Source organism: Coregonus clupeaformis, chromosome 29, assembly GCF_020615455.1.
Source record: "Coregonus clupeaformis isolate EN_2021a chromosome 29, ASM2061545v1, whole genome shotgun sequence".
NCBI lineage: Eukaryota > Metazoa > Chordata > Actinopteri > Salmoniformes > Salmonidae > Coregonus > Coregonus clupeaformis.
This window is the reverse complement of record NC_059220.1, coordinates 2,855,941-2,868,030: the sequence shown is the minus strand read 5'-3', so window position 1 is coordinate 2,868,030 and position 12,090 is coordinate 2,855,941. Positions and strand designations below refer to the sequence as shown.

The 12,090-nt window shown below is 51.2% G+C and overlaps 1 protein-coding gene across 5 annotated transcripts in view; it reads left to right on the top strand.

Annotated features, from left to right (window-relative positions):
- actn1 (actinin, alpha 1) overlaps positions 1-12,090 on the top strand; it is a 140,449-nt gene that overhangs the window by 72,095 nt on the left and 56,264 nt on the right. For all 5 annotated transcript variants that reach the window (XM_041854559.2, XM_041854557.2, XM_041854558.2 and 2 more), the window contains exons 4-5: positions 8,221-8,307; positions 9,336-9,423. In XM_041854559.2, the coding sequence (XP_041710493.1) occupies positions 8,221-8,307; positions 9,336-9,423 (175 nt within the window). The remainder of the gene's footprint in view (positions 1-8,220; positions 8,308-9,335; positions 9,424-12,090) is intronic.

Below are 12,090 nucleotides of genomic sequence, written 5' to 3'. Positions count from 1 at the left end.
TTTACTTCACTACATTCCTAAAGAAAATAATGTACTTTTTACTCCATACATTTTCCCTGACACCCAAAAGTTTTCGTTACATTTCGAATGCTTAGCTGGACAGGAAAGGGGTCCAATTCACGCACATCTCAAGAGAACATCCCTGGTCATCCCTACTGCCTATGATCTGGCGGACTCACTAAACACAAAATGCTTCATTTGTAAATGAAATCTGAGTGTTGGAGTGTGCCTCTGGCTATCCGTAAATTTAAAAAACAAGAACCATTGTGCAGTCTGGTTAGCTTGATTATAATGAATGTGAAATGATTTACACTTTTACTTTTACTTTTGATACTTAGTATATTTAAAACCAAATACTTTTAGACTTTTACTCAAGTAGTATTTTGCTGGGCGACTTTCACTTTTACTTGAGTCATTTTCTATTAAGGTATCTTTACTTTTACTCAAGTATGGCAATTGGGTACTTTTTCCACCACTGCAGTTATGCCATATATGCTGATATCGTAATAATAATATAATAATAATATGCCATTTAGCAGACGCTTTTATCCAAAGCGACTTACAGTCATGCGTGCATACATTATTTAATTTTTTTAATGTATGGGTGGTCCCGGGGATCGAACCCACTACCTTGGCGTTCCAAGCGCCGTGCTCTACCAGCTGAGCTACAGAGGACCAAGCGCCGTGCTCTACCAGCTGAGCAACAGAGGACCAAGCGCCGTGCTCTACCAGCTGAGCTACAGAGGACCAAGCGCCGTGCTCTACCAGCTGAGCTACAGAGGACCAAGCGCCGTGCTCTACCAGCTGAGCTACAGAGGACCAAGCGCCGTGCTCTACCAGCTGAGCTACAGAGGACCAAGCGCCGTGCTCTACCAGCTGAGCTACAGAGGACCAAGCGCCGTGCTCTACCAGCTGAGCTACAGAGGACCAAGCGCCGTGCTCTACCAGCTGAGCTACAGAGGACCAAGCGCCGTGCTCTACCAGCTGAGCTACAGAGGACCAAGCGCCGTGCTCTACCAGCTGAGCTACAGAGGACCAAGCGCCGTGCTCTACCAGCTGAGCTACAGAGGACCAAGCGCCGTGCTCTACCAGCTGAGCTACAGAGGACCAAGCGCCGTGCTCTACCAGCTGAGCTACAGAGGACCAAGCGCCGTGCTCTACCAGCTGAGCTACAGAGGACCAAGCGCCGTGCTCTACCAGCTGAGCTACAGAGGACCAAGCGCCGTGCTCTACCAGCTGAGCTACAGAGGACCAAGCGCCGTGCTCTACCAGCTGAGCTACAGAGGACCAAGCGCCGTGCTCTACCAGCTGAGCTACAGAGGACCAAGCGCCGTGCTCTACCAGCTGAGCTACAGAGGACCAAGCGCCGTGCTCTACCAGCTGAGCTACAGAGGACCAAGCGCCGTGCTCTACCAGCTGAGCTACAGAGGACCAAGCGCCGTGCTCTACCAGCTGAGCTACAGAGGACCAAGCGCCGTGCTCTACCAGCTGAGCTACAGAGGACCAAGCGCCGTGCTCTACCAGCTGAGCTACAGAGGACCAAGCGCCGTGCTCTACCAGCTGAGCTACAGAGGACCAAGCGCCGTGCTCTACCAGCTGAGCTACAGAGGACCAAGCGCCGTGCTCTACCAGCTGAGCTACAGAGGACCAAGCGCCGTGCTCTACCAGCTGAGCTACAGAGGACCAAGCGCCGTGCTCTACCAGCTGAGCTACAGAGGACCAAGCGCCGTGCTCTACCAGCTGAGCTACAGAGGACCAAGCGCCGTGCTCTACCAGCTGAGCTACAGAGGACCAAGCGCCGTGCTCTACCAGCTGAGCTACAGAGGACCAAGCGCCGTGCTCTACCAGCTGAGCTACAGAGGACCAAGCGCCGTGCTCTACCAGCTGAGCTACAGAGGACCAAGCGCCGTGCTCTACCAGCTGAGCTACAGAGGACCAAGCGCCGTGCTCTACCAGCTGAGCTACAGAGGACCAAGCGCCGTGCTCTACCAGCTGAGCTACAGAGGACCAAGCGCCGTGCTCTACCAGCTGAGCTACAGAGGACCAAGCGCCGTGCTCTACCAGCTGAGCTACAGAGGACCAAGCGCCGTGCTCTACCAGCTGAGCTACAGAGGACCAAGCGCCGTGCTCTACCAGCTGAGCTACAGAGGACCAAGCGCCGTGCTCTACCAGCTGAGCTACAGAGGACCAAGCGCCGTGCTCTACCAGCTGAGCTACAGAGGACCAAGCGCCGTGCTCTACCAGCTGAGCTACAGAGGACCAAGCGCCGTGCTCTACCAGCTGAGCTACAGAGGACCAAGCGCCGTGCTCTACCAGCTGAGCTACAGAGGACCAAGCGCCGTGCTCTACCAGCTGAGCTACAGAGGACCAAGCGCCGTGCTCTACCAGCTGAGCTACAGAGGACCAAGCGCCGTGCTCTACCAGCTGAGCTACAGAGGACCAAGCGCCGTGCTCTACCAGCTGAGCTACAGAGGACCAAGCGCCGTGCTCTACCAGCTGAGCTACAGAGGACCAAGCGCCGTGCTCTACCAGCTGAGCAACAGAGGACCAAGCGCCGTGCTCTACCAGCTGAGCTACAGAGGACCAAGCGCCGTGCTCTACCAGCTGAGCTACAGAGGACCAAGCGCCGTGCTCTACCAGCTGAGCTACAGAGGACCAAGCGCCGTGCTCTACCAGCTGAGCTACAGAGGACCAAGCGCCGTGCTCTACCAGCTGAGCTACAGAGGACCAAGCGCCGTGCTCTACCAGCTGAGCTACAGAGGACCAAGCGCCGTGCTCTACCAGCTGAGCTACAGAGGACCAAGCGCCGTGCTCTACCAGCTGAGCTACAGAGGACCAAGCGCCGTGCTCTACCAGCTGAGCTACAGAGGACCAAGCGCCGTGCTCTACCAGCTGAGCTACAGAGGACCAAGCGCCGTGCTCTACCAGCTGAGCTACAGAGGACCAAGCGCCGTGCTCTACCAGCTGAGCTACAGAGGACCAAGCGCCGTGCTCTACCAGCTGAGCTACAGAGGACCAAGCGCCGTGCTCTACCAGCTGAGCTACAGAGGACCAAGCGCCGTGCTCTACCAGCTGAGCTACAGAGGACCAAGCGCCGTGCTCTACCAGCTGAGCTACAGAGGACCAAGCGCCGTGCTCTACCAGCTGAGCAACAGAGGACCAAGCGCCGTGCTCTACCAGCTGAGCTACAGAGGACCAAGCGCCGTGCTCTACCAGCTGAGCTACAGAGGACCAAGCGCCGTGCTCTACCAGCTGAGCTACAGCGGACCAAGCGCCGTGCTCTACCAGCTGAGCTACAGAGGACCAAGCGCCGTGCTCTACCAGCTGAGCTACAGAGGACCAAGCGCCGTGCTCTACCAGCTGAGCTACAGAGGACCAAGCGCCGTGCTCTACCAGCTGAGCTACAGAGGACCAAGCGCCGTGCTCTACCAGCTGAGCTACAGAGGACCAAGCGCCGTGCTCTACCAGCTGAGCTACAGAGGACCAAGCGCCGTGCTCTACCAGCTGAGCTACAGAGGACCAAGCGCCGTGCTCTACCAGCTGAGCAACAGAGGACCAAGCGCCGTGCTCTACCAGCTGAGCTACAGAGGACCAAGCGCCGTGCTCTACCAGCTGAGCTACAGAGGACCAAGCGCCGTGCTCTACCAGCTGAGCTACAGAGGACCAAGCGCCGTGCTCTACCAGCTGAGCTACAGAGGACCAAGCGCCGTGCTCTACCAGCTGAGCTACAGAGGACCAAGCGCCGTGCTCTACCAGCTGAGCTACAGAGGACCAAGCGCCGTGCTCTACCAGCTGAGCTACAGAGGACCAAGCGCCGTGCTCTACCAGCTGAGCTACAGAGGACCAAGCGCCGTGCTCTACCAGCTGAGCTACAGAGGACCAAGCGCCGTGCTCTACCAGCTGAGCTACAGAGGACCATGGATTGTGGAGAGAGGAAACAGCTGTAACTCAGCAGCTCAGAGGAACACGACATCACCAGACTGCCTGTTTGGGCCCTGCTCATGTTGGCTATAATGAGAACAACGTTTTACCAACATGTCGACCAATGTATTTTGTGTAAAACGGAAATAGCTGCATCCCCTCCTGAAAAAAAAGAACATTAAAATCACGTTTATTATGCTGAGGCATAGTTAGAACCAGGGTTGGTTTTAGAAGTGGGGGGGGGGCATCATTTATTATTATTATTTGAACACTCCAAACAGCCGACCCGACCGCTCGTAGGCATCCGCATGGTACTAAAGCACACCGTTGCCTCGTTTTGTATCACATTCCAATGATAAAACTGCGGGGGGACAAAAATTCCCAGTGAAAATGCCCAGTGAAAATGGCCAGTGAAAATGGCCAGTGAAAATGGCCAGTGAAAATGCCCAGTGAAAATGGCCAGTGAAAATGCCCAGTGAAAATGCCCAGTGAAAATGCCCAGTGAAAATGCCCAGTGAAAATGCCCAGTGAAAATGCCCAGTGAAATGCCCAGTGAAAGTTGCGGTCCTTGTTAGAACAGTGTTGGGTACAACATGAAGTCTGTAGGCTACACCAGTGACCAGACAAAGGTGATGAAGGAGGGGGGAGCGGCAGCAGAATACTCAGCACAGCAGCTACGCAGACAGCAGAATACTCAGCACAGCAGCTACGGAGACAGCAGAATACTCAGCACAGCAGCTACGCAGACAGCAGAATACTCAGCACAGCAGCTACGCAGACAGCAGAATACTCAGCACAGCAGCTACGCAGACAGCAGAATACTCAGCACAGCAGCTACGTAGACAGCAGAGTGGGCACTCAGCACAGCAACTACATAGACAGCAGAATACTCAGCACAGCAGCTACGTAGACAGCAGAGTGGGCACTCAGCACAGCAACTACATAGACAGCAGAATACTCAGCACAGCAGCTACGTAGACAGCAGAGTGGGCACTCAGCACAGCAGCTACGTAGACAGCAGAATACTCAGCACAGCAGCTACGTAGACAGCAGAATACTCAGCACAGCAGCTACATAGACAGCAGAGTGGGCACTCAGCACAGCAGCTACGTAGACAGCAGAATACTCAGCACAGCAGCTACGTAGACAGCAGAATACTCAGCACAGCAGCTACGTAGACAGCAGAGTGGGCACTCAGCACAGCAGCTACGCAGACAGCAGAATACTCAGCACAGCAACTACATAGACAGCAGAGTGGGCACTCAGCACAGCAGCTACGTAGACATCAGAGTGGGCACTCAGCACAGCAGCTACGCAGACAGCAGAATACTCAGCACAGCAGCTACGTAGACAGCAGAATACTCAGCACAGCAGCTACGTAGACAGCAGAGTGGGCACTCAGCACAGCAGCTACGTAGACATCATAATTAAATAATAATAATTGGTCATTTAGCAGACGCTCTTATCCAGAGCGACTTACAGGAGCAATTAGGGTTAAGTGCCTTGCTCAAGGGCACATCGACAGATTTTTCACCTAGTCAGCTCGGGGATTAGAACCAGCGACCTTTCGGTTACTGGCACAACGCTCTTAACCACTAAGCTACCTGCCGCCCAGAGTGGGCACTCAGCACAGCAGCTACGTAGACAGCAGAGTGGGCACTCAGCACAGCAGCTACGCAGACAGCAGAATACTCAGCACAGCAGCTACGTAGACAGCAGAATACTCAGCACAGCAGCTACGTAGACAGCAGAGTGGGCACTCAGCACAGCAGCTACGTAGACAGCAGAGTGGGCACTCAGCACAGCAGCTACGCAGACAGCAGAATACTCAGCACAGCAGCTACGTAGACAGCAGAATACTCAGCACAGCAGCTACGTAGACAGCAGAATACTCAGCACAGCAGCTACGTAGACAGCAGAGTGGGCACTCAGCACAGCAGCTACGTAGACAGCAGAATACTCAGCACAGCAGCTACGTAGACAGCAGAGTGGGCACTCAGCACAGCAGCTACGCAGACAGCAGAATACTCAGCACAGCAGCTACGTAGACAGCAGAATACTCAGCACAGCAGCTACGTAGACAGCAGAATACTCAGCACAGCAGCTACGTAGACAGCAGAATACTCAGCACAGCAGCTACGTAGACAGCAGAATATTCAGCACAGCAGCTACGTAGACAGCAGAGTGGGCACTCAGCACAGCAGCTACGTAGACAGCAGAATACTCAGCACAGCAGCTACGTAGACAGCAGAGTGGGCACTCAGCACAGCAGCTACGCAGACAGCAGAATACTCAGCACAGCAGCTACGTAGACAGCAGAATACTCAGCACAGCAGCTACGTAGACAGCAGAGTGGGCACTCAGCACAGCAGCTACGTAGACAGCAGAGTGGGCACTCAGCACAGCAGCTACGCAGACAGCAGAATACTCAGCACAGCAGCTACGTAGACAGCAGAATACTCAGCACAGCAGCTACGTAGACAGCAGAATACTCAGCACAGCAGCTACGTAGACAGCAGAATATTCAGCACAGCAGCTACGTAGACAGCAGAGTGGGCACTCAGCACAGCAGCTACGTAGACAGCAGAATACTCAGCACAGCAGCTACGTAGACAGCAGAGTGGGCACTCAGCACAGCAGCTACGTAGACAGCAGAATACTCAGCACAGCAGCTACGTAGACAGCAGAATACTCAGCACAGCAGCTACGTAGACAGCAGAGTGGGCACTCAGCACAGCAGCTACGCAGACAGCAGAATACTCAGCACAGCAGCTACGTAGACAGCAGAGTGGGCACTCAGCACAGCAGCTACGTAGACAGCAGAGTGGGCACTCAGCACAGCAGCTACGTAGACATCAGAGTGGGCACTCAGCACAGCAGCTACGTAGACAGCAGAATACTCAGCACAGCAGCTACGTAGACAGCAGAGTGGGCACTCAGCACAGCAGCTACGTAGACAGCAGAATACTCAGCACAGCAGCTACGTAGACAGCAGAATACTCAGCACAGCAGCTACGTAGACAGCAGAGTGGGCACTCAGCACAGCAGCTACGCAGACAGCAGAATACTCAGCACAGCAGCTACGTAGACAGCAGAGTGGGCACTCAGCACAGCAGCTACGTAGACAGCAGAGTGGGCACTCAGCACAGCAGCTACGTAGACATCAGAGTGGGCACTCAGCACAGCAGCTACGTAGACAGCAGAGTGGGCACTCAGCACAGCAGCTACGTAGACAGCAGAATACTCAGCACAGCAGCTACGCAGACAGCAGAATACTCAGCACAGCAGCTACGTAGACAGCAGAGTGGGCACTCAGCACAGCAGCTACGTAGACAGCAGAGTGGGCACTCAGCACAGCAGCTACGTAGACAGCAGAATACTCAGCACAGCAGCTACGTAGACAGCAGAATACTCAGCACAGCAGCTACGTAGACAGCAGAGTGGGCACTCAGCACAGCATCTACGTAGACAGCAGAATACTCAGCACAGCAGCTACGTAGACAGCAGAGTGGGCACTCAGCACAGCAGCTACGTAGACAGCAGAATACTCAGCACAGCAGCTACGTAGACAGCAGAGTGGGCACTCAGCACAGCAGCTACGTAGACAGCAGAATACTCAGCACAGCAGCTACGTAGACAGCAGAATACTCAGCACAGCAGCTACGTAGACAGCAGAGTGGGCACTCAGCACAGCAGCTACGTAGACAGCAGAGTGGGCACTCAGCACAGCAGCTACGTAGACAGCAGAATACTCAGCACAGCAGCTACGTAGACAGCAGAGTGGGCACTCAGCACAGCAGCTACGTAGACATCAGAATACTCAGCACAGCAGCTACGTAGACAGCAGAGTGGGCACTCAGCACAGCAGCTACGTAGACACCAGAGTGGGCACTCAGCACAGCAGCTACGTAGACAGCAGAGTGGGCACTCAGCACAGCAGCTACGTAGACAGCAGAGTGGGCACTCGGCTACGTAAAAAATAAACAATGCACATGCACAGAAATATTTAAGCTTTATCAGAGACAAGTGTCCAAATCCAAAGGGAACCCACATTTCTCTCCATTCACTCAAGTCACAATTCCCTTGCTATAAACTCAGTTTAAACTTGCATTCAATTTCTATGTGACACAGGAGTACTGTAATACATGTGAACTCAGATCAACATTATTTCCCCTCACCAGCAATGCAATCGTAAACCTGATATACATAACATGGCACAGTGAAACTGTAACTAGCGCTGTAAATGGACCTCAGGCTAACCTTCTCTCCACTCCCCTCCTCTCCTCTCCTCACCTGCAGAGATCGTCGACGGCAACGCTAAAATGACCCTAGGAATGATCTGGACCATAATCCTTCGCTTCGCCATCCAGGACATCTCTGTGGAAGGTACCAAAATGTGGATGACCTCCTCTGACTTCCTCTTGTTTATAACAAATCATTAAGGCTTATTCATGCTTACAACATGTTATAAAGCATTATATCCACGGGGGGTACTTGGCCTGTCCACAGGGGTACTTGGCCTGTCCACAGGGGTACTTGGCCTGTCCACAGGGGGTACTTGGCCTGTCCACAGGGGTACTTGGCCTGTCCACAGGGGTACTTGGCCTATCCACAGGGGTACTTGGCCTATCCACAGGGGTACTTGGCCTGTCCACAGGGGTACTTGGCCTGTCCACAGGGGTACTTGGCCTGTTCATAGGGGTACTTGGCCTGTCCACAGGGGTACATGGCATATCCACAGGGGTACTTGGCCTGTCCACAGGGGTACTTGAGAAGACTCATGAGGCAATAGGCCTACTGGTAAAATGAATTTGAGTGGGTACTTCGGTGGTACTCTGGGTAGAGCAAAATGGGATTGGGGTTACAGTAACCAAAAAAGGTTGAGAACCACTGCAATAGACAGCTCAATTTCACATTTTGTATTGTTGGCTTTGTGAATGTATACTGTTACTAACATAACAGTTGTATACAAGTAATATAATATAACATTATATATGAATATATAATGTTATAATAGAATATATACAGTATAGAATATATCATATAACATTAGAACATTCTTCCTGCTGATGTTTTGATTTAATTAAACCATTTAACAAATCTTCCTTTATGTGGAGATGACGCATAATTCCCCCTCTCATTTTAAAACCCTCTACAGCCACAATGGGCTAAATGTGATTAGTGCCGTTTGGGACCAATCCTATGTCACAGCACGTTTTTAACTAACTAACTTCTTGTTGATTGTTTTTCCGCCTACATCCTCTCCTCTCCTCCTCCCCTCCTCTCTCCTCCCTTCTTCTCCTCTCCTCCCCTCCCTTCTCCTCTCCTCTCCTCTCCTCTCCTCTCTCCTCTCCTCTCCTCTCCTCTCCTCTCCTCTCCTCTCCTCTCCTCTCCTCTCCTCTCCTCTCCTACAGAAACATCAGCCAAAGAGGGTCTTCTTCTGTGGTGCCAGAGGAAGACTGCTCCCTACAAGAATGTCAACATTCAGAACTTTCACATTAGGTAATAGAAGAACTCTACATCCCAAATGGCACCCTATTCCCTATATAGTGCACACCTTTTCACCCAAGCCCTGGTCAAAGGTTGTGCACTATATAGTGAATAGGGTGCCATTTGGCAACATTCAGAACATTTGACATTAGATAATGTAAGAGCTCTGCTCTGGGAGACTTTACAGGCAATGGGATTTGAATATACCAAGTGTGCGCACAAAATGACACCCTGTTCCCTATGTAGTGCACTACTTTTGACATGGCCCCCTATTTCCTATATAGTGCACTAAAGTAGTGCACTATATAGGAAATAGGGTGCAATTTGGGACACACCCAAGGCCTCTGGGAGAGGTTTTACAGGCGATGTGTTTCAGTGGCGGTCAATGCCGTTTTAAGATTAGGGAGGACAATAATTGTTTTTATGAGCATGACATTATTTCTATTACAGCATATTGGATGACTGTCATTCATATTCCATTCACTCAGCTCAATGTAACAGCGATGGGTTTAGGCTACTACATGATACTAGAATTTGCCCTATACCCATCATGAGGTTGCTACAACCTAGCCTATGAATGGAAGTTTACTACGTAGGTGCACACAGGTCGAGAGAAAAAGGTGACAGACAGTGACACATTCAATACCGCCTTGCACACTCTTGCCTGCATCTAGCTGATCTAGGGTGTAATCATGAGTCCAAAACGAAAGTTTCTTTTGGACAAATTCAGGTAGGTCCAACCCCGTTTCGTTCCGTTTAAGAAACGTTTTGCAACAGAATCGGCGCAATGAATACCCCCCTGATCACCCGCACACACAGTTCACTTTCATAGCAGCCACGTACAGCATCATCACTTTGCTCATTGTATAATTCCTTCATCTACGTGCTCTCCTCCCACCTACACACAACAGTGCTTCTTCAACCTCAGGGGGCTGAAGAAATTAATCTTGGCCCCTAAGACCCTCACAAATGTGATATCCAATTGGTAGTTACGATCTTGTCTCATTGCTGCAACTCCCCAACGGACTCGGGAGAGGTGAGGGTCGAGAGTCATGCGTCCTCCGAAACATGACCTGCCAAGCCTCTTAACACAAGCTTCTTAACACACTGCTTGCTTAACCCGGAAGCCAGCTGCACCAATGTGTCGGAGGAAACACCATTCAACTGACGACCGAAGCCAGCTTGCAGGCGCCCGGCCCGCCACAAGGAGTCGCTAGAGCGCGATAATCCAAGTAAAACCCCCCGGCCAAATACTCCCCTAACCCGGACGGCGCTGGGCCAATTGTGCGCCACATTATGGGTCTCCCGGTCACGGTCCTGGGATCGAACCCCAGGCTGTAGTGATGCCGCAACAATGCGATGTAGTGCCTTAGACCGCTGCGCCACTCTGTCTAATTTTCTTTCTTAAATGGCACCAATAATTCGGAGCGGTCTCTCTATAAAAGTTGCTGGCCACTCACCAATACACTGATTTGACAGTCAAACTATTACTTAAATAGCACCCAACCATTGCCACTTGAATAAAAATGCTAACACTTGCTGTCTTCTACAAGTTGTCCTCTAACCAGTGATGTACACATTATTCCCAGATTCCGTGTCATTTTTGAGCTATGTTAGTTTCAACAGGACGTGCAACCTCATCTTCCCCCTCTCACGCAATTGATTTCAAAGTGATAATCGATATGAGTGATTGACAAAACAGTGTTGCGTTTCTCTTTCTGTTTTGGTGACCCCCCCCCGTATCAAAATCCAACATTCCAAAATGTAGCTAACTGTGTTGTTGTTGTGTTGTTGTTGTGTTGTTGTTGTTGTGTCCTTCCGGAGACACTTGAAACCCTACCTCTTTAAGGAATACCTGGAACAGTATAAAGTAATCCTTCTACCCTCACCCTCCCCGGCTATCATAAGTTGAATGCACCAATTTGTAAGTCGCTCTGGATAAGAGCGTCTGCTAAATGATGTAAATGTAAATGGGGTTGTGCAGGTTGTCCTCAGTGATGTGAAAATATATCTAGTTTCCAAAAGATTTTTGAACTGTGGTAGTTTCAACAGCCTGTGCTGTTTATAAGGTGCTCGTTTAAAAAAATTCAAATAATATGATTGCTATTGTTGCGCATGAAACACTGAATGTACAGAACATTAGGAACACCTTCCTAATATTGAGTTGCACCCCCCCTTTTGGCCCTCAGAACAGCCTCAATTGGGGCAAGGACATCTACAAGGTGTCGAAATCGTTCCACAGGGATGCTGGCCCATGTTGACGCCAATGCTTTCCACAGTTGTTTCAAGTTGGCTGGATTTCCTTTGGGTGGTGGACCATTCTTGATACACACAGGAAACTGAAAAACCCAGCAGCGTTGCAGTTCTTGACACAAACCGGTGCGCCTGGCACCTACTACCATACCCCGTTCAAAGGCACTTACTGTAAATCTTTTGTCTTGCCCATTCACCCTCTGAATGGCACAAATACAGAATCCATGTCTCAATGCTTAAAAATCCTTCTTTAACCTGTCTCCGCCCCTTCATCTACACTGATTGAAGTGGATTTAACAGGTGACATCAATAAGGGATCATAGCTTTCACCTGGATTCACCTGGTCAGTCTGTCATGGAAAGAACAGGTAGTATATGTGTAGATAGTACATTTTAGGTTTAGATTTTCAACATATCACCAACTGTT